We start from the raw sequence: 24,398 nt of genomic DNA, 5'->3' as shown, positions 1-24,398 counted from the left end.
GAAAATGGCCAGCTTGCAGTCACCTAAATATTCCCAAAATGTTTTTTCATGATCTGTGTGTTTCTGCTCACATAAGGTAAGATTGAAGACTGAGATTTGTGGTTAAAATTGGCAGCACAAACTCTGTATCATAAAACATATTCAAGATGATGCCTGTGCTTTTTATTCCTGGGAACCACATGACTGCTAATCTCTGTTCAAATATCTACTCATTTTGAAAGTGAACTCACATGGCTAAAGCCTTAGAGTGGTTCTAGATCTTAGGAATTTTGCATTCACAGCCAAGACTTATGGTTTCCCTTTTGTCTCTGTTCCACAATTCTCCACCCCACTCCAGAGACTATATGTAAAGCACCGTCATCTGTTTGCTATTTATTTTTTCTATGTCTAAATATTGGAGGTGCTCATCAAGGTGGAGGAAGTTAAGTAGGAAGCCTAGATGGAGGTATTCAAAGAATCATGAACAAGGAGAATTTTTGTCTGGCAGGAGCATAGGACACGTGAAATGTCATTGCAGGGGATGGAATGTATCATTGGAACTTGTGGGTGCTTCTTTTATTCTAGGTACTAACAGACCGGGGGAGTACGGGACCTACTCTGGCTTCTAGTTTGTCTCATGAACCTGTTCTGTTGCCTTGACAGACCCAGTGCAAAATGTGGTTCAGGTTCTGGAAAAGCAATATTTAGAGGAGAAGAGGAGTGCCCTGGAAGAGCAGCGCGTGATGTATGAGCGTGAACTGGAGCAGCTAAGACAACAGCTGTCTCCTGAGAGACAACACCAGAACAGTGCCACTGACCGGCTCACATTCACAGGGCAGACAGCTCAGCAGAAGGTGACCTTGTGGGCAGAGGAAAGGTAAAAATATAAAAAATATACAACGTAAAGGTAAAATATAATAAGCTCTGGAAACAGAGTATGTTGAGTGGGAATGGCAGAAGGGGACATGACTGAAGACATGCTTAATTTCATGATGTTGTGATTGGTTTTTTTGGAAAAGGCAGATATTGTCATTTACTATTCCTGGTAACTATCTTAAGTGCATTATGACTGTTAAGTGGTTAGGACAAAGAACAGAGCCTGCCAGCTAAGAACCTTAATGTATTGGAATGGAGAATGAGATGCACTTTAGTATAAAACTGCTTTCCTTTTACTTTTTCCTCCTACTTTCAACCCTATTAAATATAATTTCAGTTTTAATGTAGTGGCTCATTTGGTGAGTGTCATTTCAAGCGGAAGTACAAGCATCAGGTTTGCTTGCCTTGAATCATTTCCAAGAAGGGATATCCCTAGACTGGGAGCAGACATCATAATAAAAGGGGTAACCATTTTTTCCTACCATATGTAAAAACCTGCTATAATAATGTGTCTGATTATACAATTGTATATCCTAGAATTTAGAAAGAATCAACTCCATTCCCTTGGGGCAAAGGTTCTTCACTTAGGATCTGTGAATTCTTTTTAATATGTTGATAACTGTATTTCAATAGAACTGGTTTCCTTTGCGATCTTTTGTATTTCATTTTATTTGCTTAAAAAATATTGTTCTGAGAAAGGGTCCACAGACTTCACGAGACTGCCAGAGGTACCTTAAGAATCTTTGCTTTAAGGGTTGATCTGTCTGTTTACTGAAATATAATGATTTCTAATACTTGAAATTAAGTTATTGACCTTATTCCTTAGAAAAATAGATAATAGTTGTTCTATAGAGCTTTCCCAGGAGAGTATTATAAATACACACACACACACACACACACACACACACACACACACACAAACAAATATTTGATGGTTCAATTCTGAGCAACAGAACCTGTTAAATAAAACTTTAAAGATTGCCACAAGGAGCTAGCTTGCACTTTCCTGCATTCCTTCCCAATTCACTTTCCATTCATTTAAAGAGAAAGAAAAAACAGTGTTCACTAGATGATGCAAGTGGTTTTAAATTATATTATAGTTCAGTGTTAGAAACAAAAAATATTTGGAAAACCTCTTTGTATGTCATGATATTTGTTTCTTACCTCTTAACGTTACATTGGTTTTTATTATAGCTTAATTTCTGAAAAATGAAAGGACTAGGAAGGGAACTATTGTATAAATTGTCTTGTAGAGATAAGAACACTTGCAGTATTTATTTTGCTGTGACTTTCAAAGTAAAGATAAAACAAAGAGTAGTTCTGTTAAAGACAAGACTATCTAATGTGATTCATTGAATAATTATGAGATGAGAGCAGTAAGCCCTCAGTCATTCAAGAAAATTTGCACTATTTAATCAAGAAAATGTGTACTGTTTAAAGCTATTAAAATACATTGATATTTTGAGGAAACCCTGTCTGTTATCTCCTATGTGCATGATACTATATGCAAAACATTATTCAAAGAGGTATTAAAAACATAGCCTTTACTCTAAGAACATGAATAGAAAAAAAACTATGAAAATATATGTAAAAAAGAAAGATAAGGTTTCTAAAATTCAAAGAAATGGTGCCATGGCCAAGGACTCTAAAAGTGAAGATAGCTCAAGAGGTATGGAATTCTGTCAGTAATGAAATTATGGCAATATTATTCTAAAGGAACCTGATGGGGGAAAATAATAAAATTGTGCAAAGAGATTGATGTGAGTTTACTCTGATGGACTATAATTTTATTTTATTTTTTTATTATTTTATTTGTTTTCACTGTTCTCCAATCACTTCCATATATCTTAGATTTTTCTCTTCCCTCCCCTCCTCTCCCCACCTTCCTACTCCCTCCCTGAAATAGCATACAGTTTTATATAGGTTCTACACATACATTCCTATTAAATATATTTTCACCTTAGTCATGTTGCATAGAAGAATTAAAATGAATGGGAAAAATCATAAAACAAAAGAAAATGATCTACTTCATTCTGTGATTGAATTCCATGGTCCTTTCCCTGGATGTGGAAGGCATTTTGCCTTAAGAGATCATTGGGAATTATTTAAGTCCTTGCATTGTAATGAAGTACTAAGTCTACCAGAAAAATTCCTCACACACTGTGGTCGTTGCTGTGCACAAAGTTCTCCTTGTTCTGCTGCTTTCGCTCAGCTTTAGTTCATATAAGTCTTTCCAGGCCTCTCTGAAGTCTTCCTGTTTATCATGTCTCATAGCACAACAGTATCCCATTATATTCATATACCACAATTTATCCAGCCATTCCCCAATTGATGGGCATCGCCTTGATTTCCAGTTTTTGGCCACCATGAAAAGAGCTGCTATAAATATTTTTGTACATGTGGGACCCTTTCCCATTTTTATGATCTTTTGGGTATACAGATGAACTCTAATTTTAAAAAGAAATGTACAAAAAAATGAAAGGGGCAGTTACACATAATGTAAAATGAGCATATAAAAATTAAACAATTATTTAAGAAAATTGATCACAACTTAAAAACCATTATAAAGCAATAAATAGTTTAATCATCAGTTGAATGGCATATGCATTTTGGGTATTAAAAGAAAGGAAGGATCACTATAAGCTGGAAGAAAGGTAGAATTTGGACAGTCAGAGAAAAGATTGTGTAGCTGATAGTCTGACTGTTCCATACTAGATACAGTGCTGGCACCTCAAACCTAGCCTATTGAAAACTGAACTCACCATCTCTGTACCCCATGTTATCCCCTCTTTCCAACTTCCTTATTTTTGTTCCAAGTACCACCGTCTTTCAAATGATCTAAACTTGAAGTTACCTTTAACTAACTCTTCCTCATACCCTCATCCAGCCATTTGCTATGTCCTACCACATCTACCTTAAATTTCTCGTGTGTTTCTCCTCCTTTCCATTTATACTAACACTACTCTAATTTAGCTGCTCCTTACCTCTGCACTGTTCTCCCTACTTCCATTCTGTCTTCATTTGTCCTTCCCATATCTGCCAAAATAACCAGTGCATAAGTGTGATAAAGAGATTCTCTTAGAAACTTTCAGTGGTTTTCTGTGGCCTATACAATCAAATATAAAGTCTTTAGCCTAGAACTTAAGCTCTCCATAATCTAGCTTCAGCTCACCTCTCTGGTCTTATTTCACCCTAGTTTCCTTCAGATATCTCCAGCCAAACTTGACTGTTGTGTGTTCCATGATCCTATTCTTTTCTCCCTCCTTGTACATTTGCATAAGCATATAAATATATGCCTTACCCTATTGAAATCCTTCTTGCTTAAAAACAATTTAATCTTCTAAAACCTAAAGATGAGAGGAAATCTATTATTCTTAAGTTAATTGTCACCAAAGAATCCATGAAATAGAAGTAGCAGGAGCCTTGCTAGAAAGTGATCAATCATATCATCTTAGAGTTTGTGATAGCCAAGAGGAAATGCTATTGAAAGCTACACACATACACACACCATAGACCCAGCAAAATTTTTTTTACTATAAATCCGAAGATATAATAGTCATGGTGCCATGACCAAATCATGGAAATCTCTCGGTAGTGAAATTCTGACAATATAATTCTAAGGGAACTTGATTGAGGTGGAGTAAAAATATTTGAACAGATTGGTGTGGGTTCATTCTGATGAACTCTAAGTTTAAAAAGAGATATATGAGGCAGCTAGATGACTCAGTGGGTAAAGCACTGGCCCTGGAGTCACAAAGACATGAGTTCAAATTTGGCCTCAGACACTTACTAGCTGTGTGACCCTGGGCTAGTCACTTAACTTTGATTGGCTCAAAAAAAAAGTACAAAAAAAGTGGAAGGGGGAGGACATATAATCAGGGACATGTGAGCATGAGATGGATGTAGAATGATAGTGATGAAAGACTAATGTCTAAAATAAGCTAATGCTTTAGAAAATACTAAGTATAAAAAGGGGATTTTTAAAAAAGGTATATTAAAAGCAAGGAAAGGACAAGATGTCCAAAAATTTCTATTTGAGTTTTGACTCTGCCAATGATAATCATAGATAAGTAATTTAAACCTTGTGAGCCTGTTCTTCAGAGAGGCAGCATAGCACAGTACACAGAGACCTGATCTTGGAACCATGAAAACCGTCATTCAAGTCCCACTTTTGACACATACTTTTGTGACCCTGAACAATTCACTCAACCTCTCATCACTAGTATAGGAAATTAAGATTATAAAGTTCAGGAACATGCCAACCTGTGTTAGTAGAGGGATTTTACTCATCTAGGAATTCCCTACACCAATTAAATCACAGGTTCAGTCCCTAACCAAGTTCTACAAAACTACTTTAAACAGTATGTGGGAGTCATAAGGCACTGATTTCAGCTCAGTATAAGAATAAATGTTAAAGCAATCCGTGCTATCCAAAAACGCAATGGACTATTTCATGAGGTTATATCCTCTATCATATTCAGGTAGTTTGAATGACTACTTGTCACAAATACCACCAAAGGCAATCTGTATGAAGACATTTGGACTAGATGACTTTTAAGTTTGTCTTCAAAGTTAAGATTCTAAATGAGACATTCTAAACTAGAGGTGATATGTGAGCCAAAATTGTAAGACATGTTCACCTGATAGTGAAAAGTAGGCTAGAATTAGAAACAGAATTTTAGCGTTAAAAGGCACCTCAGAGGACATCTGGTCCAACTGATACCGGAGCTGGAATGCTTTAATATTCAAACAACCCCGGGGGTGGGGGGGGCGGAGCCAAGATGGCGGCCTAGAAAGACACACTTACGCAGGGTCCTCCCCACAGCCCATAAAATACCTGTAGAGAGGGACTCTCAACAAATTTTGGAGCAGCAGAAGTGGAGAACAACAGAGTGGAGGAGATTTCCAGCCCACAGTGACCTGAAAGGCCTAAGGAAACGTCGGTTGTGCTGGACACGGAGCTGAGCGTGGAGCCCAGCCCAGCCTTGGCTGAGAGGCGCGACAGGACTCTGGGAGGAGGGCATCTTGGGGGCAGAATCTCCAGTCGCAGCAGCAGGTCCTCAGATCCCTTGGCCCACAGGCACCAAAGGTCAGTGACGGGGTTTTATCAGCAGGCCAGGAAGGGAGAAGTGCCTTCCCATAGCTCCAGCAGCAGGCAGCAGCCACAGAGCCTGCACAGCAGAAGATCCATTGCTGGAGTGTAAAAACCCCTGGGGGCACTGAAGAGCTGAGTCTTACCTCAGCCCTGGGTGGAGTCCCTGGGCTAATTGGTCTTTGTCTCACATGGAATGGTGGCCCTGCCCATCCAGCTTATCTGAAAATCAGCCCCCAGTGCTGACTTGGGAACTGGAGGCCAAGTGGCTGTGCAGAGGTATCTGCTAAGATTCTGGGCGTAAAAATCCCTCTCGGCATCCAGATCAGTACATACTTGATTGTGCCACCTTGCAGGAACTGAGATCTCACAGATTCCCAGACTATACCCTACTCTTGACAAAGGACCCAAAAGTCAAGTAAATGGTTAGGAAAATGCCCAAAAAAGGGAAAAAAAGTAAGACCATAGAAGGTTACTTTCTTGGTGAACAGGTATCTCCTCCCATCCTTTCTGATGAGGAAGAACAATGCTTACCATCAGGGAAAGATATAAAAGTCAAGGCTTCTGTATCCCAAACACCCAAAATAAATATTCAGTGGGCTCAGGCCATGGAAGAGCTCAAAAAAGATTTTGAAAATCAAGTTAGAGAGGTGGAGTAAAAACTGGGAAGAGAAATGAGAGAGATGCAAGAAAAGCATGAGAAGCAGGTCAACACCTTGCTAAAGGAGACCCAAAAAATGCTGAAGAATATAACACCTTGAAAAATAGGCTAACTCAATTGGCAAAAGAGGTTCAAAAAGCCAATGAGGAGAAGAATGCTTTCAAAAGCAGAATTAGCCAAGTGGAAAAGGAGGTCCAAAAGCTCAATGAAGAAAATAGTTCTTTAAAAATTAGAATGGAACAGATGGAGGCTAATGACTTTATGAGAAACCAAGAAATCACAAAACAAAACCAAAAGTATGAAAAAATGGAAGATAATGTGAAATATCTCATTGGAAAAACAACTGACCTGGAAAATAGATCCAGGAGAAACAATTTAAAAATTATGGGACTTCCTGAAAGCCATGATCAAGAAAAGAGCCTAGACATCATCTTTCCTGAAATTATCAAGGAAAACTGCCCTGATCTTCTAGAACAAGAGGGCAAAATAAGTATTCAAGGAATCCACAGATCACCACTTGAAAGAGATCCAAAAAGAGGAACTCCTAGGAACATTGTGGCCAAATTCCATAGTTCCCAGGTCAAAGAGAAAATATTGCAAGCAGCTAGAAAGAAACAATTCAAGTATTGTGGAAATACAATCAGGATAACACAAGATCTAGCAGCTTCCATATTAAGGGATTGAAGGGAGTGGAATATGATATTCTAGAAGTCAAAGTAACTAGGACTAAAACCAAGAATCACCTACCCAGCAAAACTGAGTATAATACTTCAGGGGAAAAATTGGTCTTTCAATGAAATAGAGGATTTTCAAGCATTCTTGATGAAAATACCAGAGCTGAAAAGAAAATTTGACTTTCAAACACAAGAATGAAGAGAAGCATGAAAAGGTAAACAGCAAAGAGAAGTCATAAGGGACTTACTAAAGTTGAACTGTTTACATTCCTACATGGAAAGACAATATTTGTAACTCTTGAAACTTTTCAGCATCTGGGTAGTTGGTGGGATTACACACACACACACACACACAGAATGCAGAGTGAGTTGAATAGGATGGGATCATAACTTTAAAAAATCAAATCAAGCAGTGAGAGAGAAATATATTGGGAGGGAAAAGGGAGAAATGGAATGGGGCAAATTATCTCTCATAAAAGAGGCAAGCAAAAGACTTTTTAGTGGAGGGAAAAAGAAGGAAGGTGAGAGAAAAACATGAAGTTTACTCTTATCACATTCCACTAAAGGAAGGAATAAAATGCACACTCATTTTGGTATGAAAACCTATCTTACAATACAGGAAAGTGGGAGAGAAGGGGATAAGCAAGGTGGGGGGAAGGATGGAAGGGAGGGCAGTGGGAAGAGGGAGCAATTTGAAGTCAACACTCTTGGGGAGGGACAGGATCAAAAGAAAGAATAGAAGCAATAGGGGGCAGGATAGGATGGAGAGAAATATAGTTAGTCTTACACAACACGACTATTATGGAAGTCATTTGCAAAACTACACAGATATGGCCTATATTGAATTGCTTGCTTTCCCAAAGAGAATGAGTGGGGAGGGAGGGATGAAGAGAAGTTGGAACTCAAAGTTTTAGGAACAACTGTCGAGTACTGTTCTTGCTACTAGGAAATAAGAAATACAGGTAAAGGGGTATAGAAAGTTATCTGGCCCTACAGGACAAAAGACAAGATGGGGACAAGGGAAGGGAGGGATGATAGAAGAGAGGGCAGATTGGTGATAGGGGCAATTAGAATGCTTGGTGTTTTGGGGTGGGGGGAGGGGAGAAATGGGGAGAAAATTTGTAACCCAAAATTTTGTGGAAATGAATGTTAAAAGTTAAATAAATAAATTTTAAAAAAATATTCAAACAAATGATCATCCAACATCTGCTTAAAGACCCTTAATGAAGGGGGACTTGCCACCTCCTGAAGGAAGATATTACACTTTGGGATTATTCTAATGATTACGATCTTTGCTTTTTCATAATGAACTTGAAGCACACTTTCTCTCTTTGATTTCTGCCTGTACTGACTTCTGGAGCTGAACAAAATAAGATTAATCCTTCTTCCACATGAAAGCCTTTCAGATACTTGAAGAATGTTTTATGTCCCTGTCAACTCTTCTCTTTTATGGGCTCATGTAGGAAAGTAGTGGGAAATGAGGCAGAAGACTTTGGTTGAGACTCATTTGTGAAGGGCCTTGAATGCTAGGCTAAGAAATTTACACATTCTCTTGTGGGCAGTAGAGAATTATTGAAGATTTTTGAAGGCAGGAGTGAAACAAAGCACAGTTTTAATGAGGAAGCCTGAGAGCAGGAAGAGACTAAAGACAGGAAGACTAATTCAGAGGTCTTGGAGCAGGCCTGAAAGATTTGCTGAGCCCCCGATTTTGGGTGGCAGCCGTGGAAATGAAAAGTTATGGGTGTGAAAGACATTGACAGGATCGGAGACTGATTAAATTTGGATCAGAGGAAGGTGTTGAAGATGATGCCAGTACTGCAGAGTAGCTATCAGTACCGTTTAGAGAAATAGGGAAGCCAGTGTCAATCATGTGAAGCATACGGTAGGTCATCTGTCTTAGCTCAGAGAGATGCTTTCTTGTAAACTTTTTCTAAAATCATGAAAAGACAGGAAGGCGCTTGGTTTTCCATTCCCCACAGAACACTGAGAAAAGAAATGGGGCAAACTATGGAGTATGTAAGGGGAGAGAATAGGAGCTAGTCAAGAAATGGAGAGATTAACCAACAAGCCCACCTAACAGTGCCAGCCAGCATCTGTAGTAAAATCCATCTGTAAGCTATTTCTGGACTTCATGCTAGAAATTTATGAGTCACACAGATGCCTCTGAGCAAGGCTTCCTTGAAGGAGAAAAAAAAAAGCATTGACCAAAGAGAACATTAGTTTATTAGATATGATGGCATTGTTCAAGATGATACTTGCTTAATCAAAAATAAAAGATGCACATTTTCAAATACTCCTTAACCATTCAGATGAGTTTTGTGTGATCCATTTCTGCTTCTCCTTTTTAATCTCCCCATCAAACACATACTCCTTAGTCCTAGATGGCATTGATCTTCTGAAAGTCAAATCTTTGTTGACTGTTTCATCGTACAAAAGGACTAAAGAACACAGTAAAGTTCACATCATGATCTTCAATTAATTCACTCCTTGAATTTATTCTTAGGTCGTAAAGAATCGGTTCTCTCCAGTTTTTTAATTGTAGCAGTTTCTAGTAGCAACTGTCGATTTTTCTCAAGTTTTTAATCCTTTCTTTCCTGTAACACAGAGATGAGCTTTTCCGGCAGAGCCTAGCAAAATTACGAGAGCAGCTAGTAAAAGCCAACACCCTGGTGAGGGAAGCAAACTTCTTAGCTGAGGAAATGAATAAGCTCACTGACTACCAAGTGACTCTTCAGATCCCTGCTGCAAATCTCAGTGCCAACAAGAAGGTAAGAGAAACCAGTTTATAAAGAAAATGAGAGTGAAGGGAGAAGGATAGGAAATTGTATTGAAGTACAACAAAAGCCGTTATCATCCCAAAATACCCATTAAAAGGTGACATTGATGCAACCAGAACTATTGATCTATGTTTACCTCACATCCACATCTGCTAAGATTTTTAGCCATAACATTATTTAGTTTTTAAATGATGCTCTTAGGTCTTTTATCACCTAAATTGAAGCTATATTTTAAAGCAGCACCATTGAAAATAATTATAGTTTTCCTTACACAAATTTTATTTTCTTGAATTTAGATATTTGTGTTATGTATTAAAAATAGGAGCTCTGCAATGAACAAAGATTAGTGGTGACTAAGTGTTTAATATGTCTCATTCTCAGTGGACTTCCAGGTGTGTTAGCAATATCTGATCCCTTTAAATTAAGAACTTGATGAACATCTTCTCATTTGCCTCCCCCCTCCTTAAACAGAGCAATTGCCTGAATAATTTCTATGATTTAGTTGTTATTTGGACTTTTTGGAGAGATCTGGAGTTTCTTGTCCTTGGATTTGAGAGACTTTTCATATCTAGAGAGAAACTGTTAAAGAGTACCCATACAATCTTATCATATAGTTGCCTTCTAGTCTATATAGTGGAAAAAATGATGCCTGGGTGGGAATTTTCTGACACTGGGTAGTAATATCACTTAAAGAATTCATCTTTTTGTCTGTATGTGGGTAACACAGAGGGGTGCCATAGTGAGTGAACCAGCAATTCAAGTGAGGAGAAAAGGAAAAAGCACCCAAGTGTGGAACATTGAGAAGCTGGAAAATAAATTGATTGACATGAGAGACCTCTATCAAGAATGGAAAGAGAAGGTTCCTGAGGTAAGGAAACCAAACCATACAGTGATACTTCATACCGTTTAAAGCATAGAATTAACTTTACAAGACTGCTTGAAAAATCATGTGTGTATAAATATCTATGTATGTATGCATGTATACATATATGTTTGTGTGTATTATGTATGTATACACACATATATGGGAACCCATGTAAGCCCATTGTACATACATGCTTACTTTTCTGGATACTGTGAAAAGTTAACGGTAAGCAAAGAAAATATCAGAAAAAAAGTGACATTAGGAGAAGCACTAGATTAAATCAGTAGTATCCCTAAAAATATGAGCTACAGTTTACTAATAATTATTAATAGTATTTTAATAGCTGAGATTTAAATGTTACCTTAAGCTCTGCTTTACATATCTTATCTCATTTGGACCTCACAATCAACTTATTAGTTAGGTAATACAAGCATTATTATTCCCAATTTTTACATAAGAAAACTGAGGGTCAGAGAAATTAAGTGATACACTTCAATGTTCGACTTAAGTTTGAGATAAGACTTAAAACCATGTTTTCTGTTCCCACGTCCTATCTTTTATCCACTACACCTAGTTTTTGGTGGGGGTTTTTAAAATTAAATTGTTTTCTATTGATAAACCTCAATTTTCTTTCTCCACTCCAAAAGAAAAACAAAATCCTTATAACAAATCTGCAGAGTGTCAAGCAAAATAAATTTCTACATTAGCCATGTCACAATATGTTTCAGCCTATATCCTGAATCCATCACTTTTCTATCCAGAGGTGGAGCTTGTAATTCATCACTTCTGGAATTATGGTTAGTCATTGCATTGTTCAGAGTTTAGTCAAACTGTTTGTTTTTACCTACTTGACTGTATTTTTACTACATTTTTGGAGTCAAATGCAGTAAAACAAAATCACTTTAGTTTTTCTCTTACTATTTTGTAAGTCCTGGTGAAGATCCATTCTGTAGGCAGATAACATGGAATTTAGTTAGCAACATTTCAGTGCTTATACCTAGGGGGCCTATAAACACTCCTCCAACTACTGAGAATATCTTATTAGTTTACTAGATAAGAGGTTCAGTTTGGTCCTGTAGTAATAGAAATAAAAGATGATGCACAAGTTAGCATCTGATGATTATTAGCACAATGCCTGACACATAGTAGGCACTTAGTAAATGTTTGTTGAATGGAATATGGAAACAGTGAATCGGTAGTGAAAAGAGCATTGGTTTTAAAGTCAAAACTACGTGGTTCCGAATCTCAAATTTGCTTCGTGTGACCTTAGGCAAATCATCTACCATCTCTGGGCCTCACCTTCCCATCTCTAACATGAAGGGATTGAGCTAGGTGATCTCTAAACCCCCTGTGAGTCTACAGGTAATCATAAAGGGAAGGAATTGGGAAGGGGAAGCAGAACACAGAGAATTAAAAGGAAGGAAGATCAAGGAATAATTAAAGAATATAGGGGATAAAATGTTATGTTTGGATTCAGAGGATCTAGGTGGAGATTCAAGTTCTGCTTAGCTGTGTGAGCCTGGGCAATTTTCTTAATCTTTTAAATGAATAGATTGGAATAGATGAGCCTAAGGTCTTGCCATAAACCTGTGTTGTTAGTATGCCTTTCATACTAACATACAGTCTTCATAAATGAAGACTCTGTCTCCTTCACAGTTTTCGGAAATGAGGAAGTGAATCACATATGATTTCTCTGTTTTAATTACTGGATTGACTTAGCTTTTATTATTATTATTCTAGAAAAAACCTTTGATTAATCTTTTCTAATAATAGTTATATAGTTCTTTAAAGTTTGCAGAACACTTCCTAAATATGATCTCATTTGATTCTCACAATAACTGAGGTAGTTGCTGTTGTTAACTTCATTTTACATATGAAGAAACTGAGGCAGAGAGAAGTTGTGTGACTTGCCTAGAATCAACATAACTAGTGAGAGAGATTGGGTTTTCCTGATTCCAGGTCCTGTGTCCTATGTACTAATGCCAAATATTGCTTATATCTATTTATTTTCTTTCTCCCCAAAGGTAAAGAGACTCTATGGTAAACGAGGAGATCCCTTTTACGAAGCACAAGAAAACCATAACCTAATCGGTGTAGCTAATGTCTTCCTGGAGTGCCTTTTCTATGATGTGAAACTTCAGTATGCAGTCCCCATAATCAGCCAGCAGGGGGAGGTAAAGGCAAAACATCTTTGGTTTGCTACATGCTTGTGACTTGAGTTTTAAATGCCTTAGCGATTTGTGGTTTTTAAACATTTTTCATCATACCTACAAAACCAAAAACTTGAATGAATATCTTAGACCATGGAGTCATTGTTCCTGGTCCATGACTTTTTTTTCTGTTACCTGAGAAAAAAAATTATCTCAGTTAATTATAATTATTTTAGTTTTCCTATTTTTGGCTCTATTTTCAGGATGAAAATATTGCTTTAAAAATATTTAGGAAGTTATATTTTATTTTCCTGACCTTCAGGTTTTTTCCACCTGAGCATGGAGTCCTTTAAAATTTGACTGACCTTTGTGAATTCTTTCAGAATATCTCTTTTCAAAGAGATAATTATCTTTATCTCAAAAATTTGATTTCTTTTTCTCCTTCCCACTGTAAATCCAAGCCCAAAAGCCTAAAGGATGCCTCAGCATGAGGCACGGTAGACACAATAGGGAATGATCAACAAGATTTGAACTTCAGAGTATTTAGAGAAGCCCATTTAAATCTTTCCACTGTTAATCTTTTTTTGTTTTTTAACTAATACAGCTCAGTTATTTGGCCAGTGTAGTCGTAGATTTCAACCATTCCCATAGTATGCTGAAATTCAAACTACTTTTATTTTACAAATTCATTATATCCATTCTTTCCTTCACTGATTTGAATAACATTTATATTTCCTACCTTTTCAATGAGCAGATCCAAAGTTTAGCTTCAAAGTGTTGTCCTTTGACTACCTTGGTACTGTATTGCTTGACCAAAGTGGAAGTGGTCAGCAGATTAAAATACAGTGAACGTAATAGGTACACAGTTCTGTACCTACTCATTCTTCCCTGGACATCTCATCACAGAGAGCCAGTACCATTAATTGCTTTTACTCCACAGGATAAGAACTAGACTCCTGTAATAAATGAAGACAATGTCTGATTGCCCAAGCTGCTTTTTAAATTTTCTCTTTGACTTATTTTTCTCTGTTGCCATTTTCCCCATATTGTACCTTACAGGGCTTCTGGGAGACTTACCTGAGACAATATATATAAAGTTCTTTGCAGACCTTAACATACTATGTAAATGCCAACTATTATTATTATCTTTTATTCTCAAATATTATTCATTAAACCCACCTATATCCATGGTATATAGTACCATGAACGTGGTTTCTGGACATGATACAAAGCAGGTAAAACAGATGTTGTGCCTGCCCTTGAGGAGTAAAGCCCTGAGCCAGCCACTGTTTACTTTTGTTGTAGCAGTGCAGACTCTTCTGGTTGAACCCTTCACAGCCTCTAGTCATTTAATGTCTTTTTATCCCAGGTTGCAGGACGCCTACACGTTGAAGTGATGCGTGTCACAGGAGTTGTTCCAGAACGTGTGATTGAAGGCGATGACTCCTCAGAGAATTCTAGTGAGAGTGGGAGCCTGGAAGTCATGGACAGCAATGGTGATATCATCCATCGAGTCAAAAAGCTGACCTGTCGGGTGAGATGAGTGGTGGAAAGGATGGTCTTATTTGTGTGATCACTTTTTTAAGTGAAATATTTACTAATCTAGCAAGAGATATTTTTCACTTGAGACAGTTAAAGTTAATGAGTTGACAGTGGATACAAAATCTGAATGTGTAGCTCTTTCTAAAGATGGTTTGCTTTACCTAAAAAAAGGCATTTTACCTTGAAAGATGTAATTTATACCTGACCAAAGGTTGGAATTGTTTTATGTGATATGTACTATGTTAAAAATGAAAAAGAAAAAAAGAGAAATATCCCTACAAAAAGCCATATGAAGGCCGCACTAATATATTGATTTTCCAAATGATCAAATGAAAGAAAATAAAATTTGGTTAATTTACTGACTGATTTTGAAGAACTCGAATGGTGATTCTAATAAAGTTTATAATAGAGTATCACAGATTTTGAGTTTGTCACATGTTTTTGTTGTTAGTTGTTATGTGTTACCTTGTTTTCCTATAAATTCTGTGAAGATGGTGGTACAGGTGTCTTTATTTTACAATTAGACAACAAGCTCATGAGGTTAATTTGCCTGAAATGACAGCTAATTTAGCAGAACCAGAATCCAAGCTGAGGCCTTTTTGTTCATTGTTAAGTACATAATTGTTGTTCAATGAATGCTTGTTGAGTACTGATTTCACCCAGTTCTCTGAGGTGTCCAGATTTCTTTACTGATGAGACAGCATAAGAACAAATACTAGTGTTATACAGAAAAAAAAAAATAAAAAAGGATGTAGTTTATAAGGTTGCATGAGTTTTTTCTTAGCAAAGACTGCAGTCATACCAGAAATTAGTTATAATGATCATGAGACCTTTTCTGTATGTATGACAGAAGAGAAGTATGAGTATTTCAGATTGAGAATTATAGAAACAGAGGTGATGAGTAAAAATGTGCTAAGTTGTGTCAGAGTCAAAGAGCTGAGTCGTTTTGTCAGCTTATGAATCAACTTGCTACATACCTACTCTGTGCCAGAACTGCACTAAGCAGTATGCATCACTCTGGTACACTGCCATTTATGGTGAAAGCCATTCTAAGCTCGCGGGACACAGAGAAGGACAGAAGACAGTTTCTGCCCTTAAGGAAGACACAGCATGCAAACCACTGTTTACAGACCAGTTGTATACTGTGTAAATTAAAGCTAATGAACAGAGGAAGGCACTAGCAGTCAGGAAAGGATTTTTGTAGAAGACAGGACTTTGATAGAGACTTGAAAGAAGCCAGGGAAGCTAGGAGGTAGAGAGGAGGAAGGCAAGGCTTCTAGGCATGGAAACGTATTTCATGATTTACATTTGTATTTGAGAATATTGAAAGAAGAAATGCTTTTTGGGTAAACATTGTCTTTGTTGAAGCTATCTTATTTTTTTTTATTTTCTCAGGTAAAAATTAAAGAAGCAACCGGGCTACCCCTAAATCTCTCTAATTTTGTCTTCTGTCAATACACATTCTGGGATCAGTGTGGGTCAACAGTAGCAGCTCCAGTGGTCGATCCAGATGTGCCCTCCCCTCAATCCAAGGAACCTCAGTTTACAGTAATTTTTTCTCATTGTGAGGTATTAATTCCATTAATTTAATTTAACAAACATTTATTAAATGATTACTATATTTAGAATGCTCTGCTAAGTGATAGGGAAGATAGAAAGATTAATAATAATAATACCCAATATCTATTTAGCACCTCAAGTTTTGCCATGTGCTTTCCATACGTTATTTCGTTTGACACAACACTGTGAAGCAGGTTCAGGGATTATTATCCCCATTTTACAAATGAGGATACTCACCGAAGTTTGGAGGAGGTAAGGGCATTTCCCAGGGTCAAGCTGCTTTGAATTATCTTGGGTGGAATTCAAACAGAGGTGGCTTTGCTTCTATGTCATCATGTCTTTGATAAACTAAGACATAATTCCTATCCTATGTTTTAGCTGGGAAATAGGACTCATGCAGAATCACCTCTAATAAAAAAAAATACACAATTGTATAAAGATATTTATTAATGAGGGAGTTAGTGAAGGCTTCCTGGCGGAAGTAAAATTTGAATTGAGCTATAAAACATGGGTGTGCAGAGATAGGGAAAGGACATGCCAGACATTGGGAATAGTGTGAACAAAAGCCTGGAGGCAGGAACATGAGAGCCATGAATGCATGGTCAATGACTAGGCCAATTTAGAATACTTGGAAGAGAGCAGTAAAATGGAAGGGAGTAGTAGGAGATAAGGCTAAAAGGTAGCATGGTTTGTTATTATCAGTGAATTTGAATGATAAGCTAGGAAATTTGAAGTATACATAGTAGACAGTAGGGGGCTGTTGAAGGGTTATCAGCCGAGGAATCATGGGACAACCTATATATGTAAGAATGGTAAGGATGGACAGGAATTGTAAAGGAGACAGGCAGACTTGTTAAAAGGCTGTTGCAAGTATTGTAATGATGATCAACTGTGAAAGATTTGGCAACTCTGATCAATCCAGTGATCTATAACAGTTCCAAAGGACTCATGAGAAATGCTGTAGACCTTCAGAGAGAGAGAACTGATGAACTGAGTACAGACTGAAGCATAATTTTTTTCTCTTCTTATTTCTCCCCCCACAACATGGTTAATGTGGGAAAATGGTTTGTATGATTTCATATGTATAATGGGTATCTTATTTCTTGTGTTCTCTGTGGATGAGGGAGAAGATAGAGAAAAATTGGAACTGAAAATAAAAAATTTTTAAATAAAATAAAATACTTTCCCCCAAAAGAGGTTATTGCATTAGTTGAGGCCTAAGGTAATAAGAAAGCAATAGATGTAGGAGATGTTTCAGTGGTAGAATCTTGTGGACTTTGTAGCTAATTATCACTTATGGCAAAACATTCATACATTTTAAGACTCTTAACTTTCCAACCTTCTTCAATCCATAAAGCCCAATTTCGTTTTGTTTTGTGGGTTTGCTTTGTTGTTGTTTGTTTGTTTTTTGCACACGGTAATCAGGGTTAAGAGATATGTCCAGGTCACACAGCTATTAAGGATCTGAGGTCAAATTTGAACTCATTTCCTCCTCACTCCAGGACTGGTGCTGTATTCACTGTGCCCTACCTAGCTACCGCCACACCCAATTTCTTTACTTCTCTTGAGCAGTAGTGATTTCACCTGCTACTAATCAGCTAAGGGACAAAAGTCAAGTCATTTACTTTTTCTAGCCCTCACCTTTCTCCAGTCCTAACCTCTTTCTTTAAGCACCAGATCTGAATCTGCAGTTAGCTCAAGATTATCTCTATCCATGGACACTCTAAATTAAACACGTTCAAAATTTAATTTATCTTTCCCCATGAATCTGCTCAACTTGAGTCCCATTGATGACATTGTCACCTTCATTTATCTAATATCTTAGGTTCAAAAACATGGCATTCTTTTTGATTTCTATCATATCAAATTACTACAAAATCCAGAAAATTTTACCTTGTATCTGTTGAGTATCAGACTAGAGGAAATAGGCTATAATTTCAACAGGAAATAAAAAGCATGGGAAGCAACAAGAGATTCAGTTATATTTTCTAATACTATGTTTAAAAGTTGAAATTTTAAACCCATGAATTTTTAGAAATGAAAAAACCCATAAATAATTAAATATAGCCAATACTCATCATTAACTAAAATTGGTAATGAATATTGGACTGTAAGATACTTCTAGAAGTCACAGCTTACCCATACAAGACAATATCTAAGCAAAAAAGTAATCTATATTCTTTTAAATATCTTGAAAAGGGAATTCCTTTTTGAACCTGTTTCTTTTTTCTCATGAAGTCCTTCCTAATGTCTAACCTATAGCCTTCTTCTTGAAATTTAAAGATTTAAATCTTCCTTTTGTCTTTCCTATCTCCATAGATCTCCATTTCTCTTATGTGTCATGACTAGGAGCCAAGAGACATGGGTGCTCTTCCCAATTTTTACCACAGATTTGCTCCATGACCACAATTAGATCATTCACTAGACCTCCCCATTACCCACAAGTGTTCTCCTTCCTTCATTAGAAATCCAGCTGACCATAATTTCCTGTCATTTCATATCTTCCTATGCTTCACCCGTTCTAAACCTATTCTAACATACACATTTCCCTGTTCCTCAGTATTTTCTCAGGTCATTACCCTTGCTCTGATTTCAGTTTCCCGTCTCTCCAGTAATTAGCCATTTCCTCTGCACTGTCCTCTGCTTTTGAATCCCTTGCAAACTTGTCCTACAGCTGCTCTGCTCATGCCAAACGTCAGCCCTGTTCACTAGGTGCTGAAAACACCTGGAGGAAGTCTCACAACTTTGCACACTAGGTACATCAAAAATTCATGTTATCCAACCTCAGCTGGCCCCTCATTGTATCAAGGCAGTCTTTTCATTTTTCCCTAATCAGTTCCCAATTTCATTCCTCATAGGAGCCATTCCAAACTTTCTTTTCCCTCCTCAAGTCTCCCATATGTCTACCCTATTCCCTGTCCTCATTTGAGGATACTGCCTTGCTCTTTACAAAGAAAACTGAGGCCATTCAGTGTGAGTTCCTCCATCTCCCATTCCATCTTCTCAAACTTCTTGACATGATTTCTCACTCTCTGCCTTTCTATCTCACAAAGAAATAACCCTTTTTCTTGCCAAGGAAGGCAACCTTGTCTACATATACAATTAATCTCCATGCCTCTCCTCTTCTCCAGCTGATAACAATCTTAACAATCCCCTTTCTCAAATCTTCAACCTCTCATCAGCTAGTTCTTTCCCTACTGCCTTTACTTATGCTTGAGTCTCCACCATCCTTTGAAACAAAACACTTTACAAGACACTGCCATTCCCTAAAGCTATATTTCTTTTGCCTTCCTCTTCCAAACTCCTTGAAAAATCTGCCTCCATTTCCCTTCTCCCTCATGTTGTAATCTGACTTCCAATCTTGTCACTCACTACAACTCCTGTCTCTTAAATTACTGACGATCTCTTCATTTCTATATCTGGGAATCTTTTGTCAGTTTCCTTATATACGTCTGATCACTTCTCAGTCTAATTGTGTTCCCTATAGTTTTGTCCAAGGCCTCTTTCCTTTTTCTTTAAGGCTAACACTCTCTGTCTTTTTCTCTCTCTGTGTGACCTTGGGCAAGTCACTTAACCTCAATTGCCTCATCCTGGGTCATCTCCAGTCATCCTGATGAATATCTGGTCACTGGGTTCAGATGGCTCTGGAGGAGAAGTGAGGCTGGTGACCCGCACAGCCCTCCCTTACTCAAAAAAAAAACAAAAACCCAAAAAGTCAAGTGCAAGTCATGTCATTATTTCTCTGATGGCATGGTCTTCTTCTGCAACAAAGGACGAACACACACAGGCTAGCACTCTCTCTCTCTGTCTCTCTATTTCTGTCTGTTTCTCTCTGTCTGTCTCTCTGTCTCTTTCTCTGTCTATCTCTATCTCTGTTTCTGTCTGTCTCTGTCTCTCTGTCTCTGTCTCTGTCTCTCTTCTTCAGCTTCCATGGGTTTAACTTTCTTTTCTATGCAAGTATTTTCCAGATCTACATATCTAGCCTTAGTCTCTGCTCTTATCTTCTTCAGTCCCACATTTCAGGATGTCCTAAGGACATCTTAAAATCAGCTGTCCAAAACTGAATTTCACTATCACTCTACTAATAACCTCCACCCTTCTGAACTCCCCCATTTATGTTGAAGGCAACCTTTTTGTTATTCTACACTTTCTTGCTGTTTCTACCTTCATAACATTTTTGCTACTCAGAGATAATTGATTCTACTGTTTTATGAAAATACTTTTGAGGAGGTGACTAATGAGGTAAAATGAATTTGTTTAAGAACATAAATGATAGATTTAGTATTGGCAGTGTTACATCAGCAAACCCTATTTTTATCATTAATGACTGAAGAAGAAAGACACAAATTTATCAACTTCAGTTTGAAGAATTCAATCAAAATCCCTCCCCTCCTTGGCTCTCTGTTCACAAAGTTGCCAGCATAGTTTAGGCCCACATTTCTCACTTAGATTATTTCATTTATTTCAAAAGCCTCTTGGTTGATTTTCTTGCTTCAAGTCTCCAGTGCATCCTACACCCTGCTGTCAAAGTAATTTTCCTTATGTTCTAGTCTATCACCATCACTCTCCTAATCAATAAATGCCTATGGCTTCCTATTGTCTCTAAGATAAAATAGACATTTCTTTGCTTAGATTTTAGAGTGCTTTACAACCCTATTCTGCAATTTCTATTTCTAGCCTCATCGGATATTACTTTCCCTCCCATGTCCTGTGATCCAGCCTAACTGTTCTCTCTTCATTTAAAACAGCACTCACTCTCTCTCCTGTTTCTGTACCTTTCTTCTGTCCATGCTCCATTCCTGGAGTTCTCTGGTACCATCTTCTGCATGAAGCCTTTGCAGAACCCTCAAAAGCTATTGCTTTCCCTTTCAAACTTCCTTGTATTTGATGACTTCATATATATTTGAAATTTTTTAATTTTATATTTATACTGTATACATTTATATCTATCTATCTATCTATCTATCTCTCTCTCTCTCTCTCTCTCTCTATATATATATATATATATATATCTCATCTCCACCAATAGCATTTATGCTCCTTGTGAATCTTTTTTTTATGCTCGTATACCCAGCCCCTAGCATGGTACCTGATAAATAACAGATCCTTAATAAATACTTGTTGATTTATTGATTGGTTAACTGGCCTCAGACCAAGTTAATCTAACCTTTTGGCACCTTAGTTTTCTTATTGGTAAAATGGCAGAAGATTGGGTTAGATTATCATTCTATTTACTTTTTTTTAAAAAAAGTATTGATGTCACTCAGAGCTCCATGGCCTGCGACTGGTGTCATTCTCAGCTTGCTGGAGCCGCTGCCCCATAAACTCTCTCCATCATCTCCTCCCACCCCCAGGGTCCCTCTCCTCTCCCTTATATAGTTACTGTATTGCCGGGAATGTTTGGACTAATTTTTCAGGGTGAGTAGAGGACAGGCTCCTGGGGGAGGCTTGCTGCTGAGGAAGAGCTGCCATGAGGAGCTCAAGATGATAATGGCACTGGTAACACCTGAACAGAAACTGCTGCACCAGCTGAATGTTGTGTTGGAACAGGAATCCAAACATCAGCCAAAACGTCTGTGGTTTGGACTAATTGAATCTGCTCATGATAATGGTCTTTGGATGATGGCAAGACTGAGGGACTTCGAAGTGAAAGACCTTCTTAGCCTAACTCAGTTCTTTAGTTTTGACATGGAGACTTTTTCTCTAGCTGTGAATTTGCTGGACAGATTTCTATCCAAAATGACGGCACAGCTCAAACATCTTGGATGTGAGGGATTAAGTTACTTCTACCTGGCTATGAAATTGACAGAGGAAGAGAGAAATGTCCCATTAGCCGCTGATTTGATATGAACAAGCCAATACAAATTCATGATTTCTGACCTGAGAATGGAAAAGATTGTGTTAGAGAAGGTGTGTTGTTGGAAAGTAGAAGCTACTACTGCCTTTCAGTTTCTGCAGCTCTGTTACTCACTTATTCATGAAAACTTACCACTGGAAAGGAGAAAGGACCTGAGTTTTGAAAGATTGGAAGCTCAGCTTAAGGCATGTCACTGTAGGATTGTGTTTTCTAAAGCACAGCATTCTGTGTTGTCATTGTCCATAACTGCACTGGAGATTCAAGCACAGAAATTCATAGAACTGGCGGAAGGAGTAGAATGTCTTCCAAGATAAATTGCAGAGATCTGACCTTCTGGCAGGAACTTGTAGCAAAATGCCTGACTGAATACTCGTCAAGCAAGTGTTCTAAACTAAATGTTCAGTAGTTGAAGTGGATTGTGTCTGGGTGTACTGCACATCAGTTGAAGCATAGTTATTACAAAATCACTCATCTTTGAACAATTCCTGAAACTGGGTCTTAATAGGATTTTATGGTGAAGAAATTCAGCTATTTTGAAGGCTTATTTCACATCAGAACTGTGGATTCCAATATTAGAATGGATTTAAACTGTGAAGCCTGAAACATAGCAACTAGGTTAGCACTGATGTTTTCAGACTTGAAGGGAAAATAGGATATAGTTGGAAATTGATTATGTGTGCTGCAGGTGGAAATGTGTTCAGAACTAAATTATGATCTTCTTTTGAAGCATGTTTATAAAAGCTAAAACTCAAATGTGAAACCCTAATGTAGAAAAAGTATGGGAGGCTATTGAATTGACAGTTAATATTGATCCAATCTAGTAGTATCTGGATCAGTATACTGATTATAAGTAGTATTGATGGGAAGGTGTGATTGACTTTAATTGATATTATTTGAATTGTGGTGCAGGTTCTTATCAACTTCAGAAAAATGGTATGATGTATTTTAGTATAGTAAGGGTTACTAGTATTTGAAGCAGTACAAGCAACCTGTAAAGCTTTATGCAACTAGATAATCCAATAATTCTAAGGATTTGTTTTTGTTTGGCATATTTTTCCGTTTAAATTTTATTATAAAGTTCTGTTAAAGTTGTAGACAGACATGTTAAATTTAACTGATATTCAGCATTATCCTAGGGAACAAGTGATATGGCATACAAAGTTTTATATAGAATGATTTTTATCTCAACATCTAACCCCTTAGAAAAAAAATTAATTTCTCTTATACATGCAACTTATAGTCTGCCAATCTGAAATCTCAGCTGTGCCCTTCTAAAGCAATATATGCTAATGCTAGCACTCTGGAGCTTTTAAATAAGGATTATGGTTGGACTCTTAGTATAGAGCTTTGTATTTAAAAGCAGTACATATGGGGTATGCTATTCTCACAATGCTCCTGTAACAGTTCAACTTAAAGAGACTAAGGTGAGTTGTCTATCTAGATTCAAGTAAACAGCAATTTAATTGACTAATTATATGACAGGTGGAGCACTTAAAGCTTGTTGTAGGTTAATGAATCTAAATTGACATGTAGGGTTGGGAAAGCATGTAATGAATCAGTGCAATATGTGGCTTAACTCTCACAATAGCTCCAACTAGTTCAAATTTCCCTTTGACAACATCATGTTGTGGGGAAAAAACTTCCCTTTTAAAAATAAACCAAAAAAACCACAGTATGTCTCATATGTCTTATGCTTCATTTTGTAAAGCGCTTTGCAGATACACTCTTCAGTAACTCCCAAACACCTAATTCATTGAAGAATTTCCTTTCTAATTCATCACTGAAAATTGATTTGGCTGAAGTAACCTAACAAAGTACTGTTATGTCTTGGTACTAAGAAAGTAACCTTCCAATAAAACTATTGAAATGCAAAAAAAAAAAAAAAAAGTATTGATGTCTTTTGTTTTTAGGTCACCTTTGTAGGCTCATAGATTTAAGTTGGAAGTGATTTTAGAGGTCACTGAGTCCAGCCCTTTCTTTACCCATTTTGGGAAAGTCAGATGTGGAGAAGTTCCTTCATTTGCATATGGTCATATGGGCAGTGAAGGGCAGAGTGGGAATTCGAACCTGGATCCTCTTACTCTAAATCCTATGTGCCTTCCACTATATCATGCTGTCTCTTTTTTTTTCTGGGTGTAACTGTCCCGTCTATCAAGCCATCCCTTGTAACACCGAATAAAAAACAAAAGGGAGGAGGGTAGGGAAAGCATTTCAGCAAAACCAACCAATAGGTCAGCTGAGCCTATATTACTTATATACCCAACCTACAAAATAGGGGGGACAATTTCAAGATAAGAACCCAAATCTTTATATAACTAAGATGATAAAGGAAGTGACATAGAAATTATTCTTCATTCTTCTACCC

The 24,398-nt window shown here is 37.3% G+C and overlaps 1 protein-coding gene and 1 pseudogene across 4 annotated transcripts in view; both read left to right on the top strand.

Annotated features, from left to right (window-relative positions):
- The window catches only part of KIF13A (kinesin family member 13A), a 257,778-nt gene that overhangs the window by 192,202 nt on the left and 41,178 nt on the right, over positions 1 to 24,398 (top strand). For all 4 annotated transcript variants that reach the window (XM_072603931.1, XM_072603929.1, XM_072603930.1 and 1 more), the window contains exons 17-22: positions 643 to 856; positions 9,888 to 10,050; positions 10,787 to 10,927; positions 12,949 to 13,098; positions 14,444 to 14,608; positions 16,012 to 16,185. In XM_072603931.1, the coding sequence (XP_072460032.1) occupies positions 643 to 856; positions 9,888 to 10,050; positions 10,787 to 10,927; positions 12,949 to 13,098; positions 14,444 to 14,608; positions 16,012 to 16,185 (1,007 nt within the window). The remainder of the gene's footprint in view (positions 1 to 642; positions 857 to 9,887; positions 10,051 to 10,786; positions 10,928 to 12,948; positions 13,099 to 14,443; positions 14,609 to 16,011; positions 16,186 to 24,398) is intronic.
- LOC140500885 (cyclin-G1 pseudogene) lies at positions 16,192 to 23,920 on the top strand (annotated as a pseudogene).

This window comes from Notamacropus eugenii, chromosome 4 (assembly GCF_028372415.1).
Source record: "Notamacropus eugenii isolate mMacEug1 chromosome 4, mMacEug1.pri_v2, whole genome shotgun sequence".
Taxonomy (NCBI): Eukaryota; Metazoa; Chordata; class Mammalia; order Diprotodontia; family Macropodidae; genus Notamacropus; species Notamacropus eugenii.
This window is presented reverse-complemented; position numbering and strand designations above follow the sequence as displayed.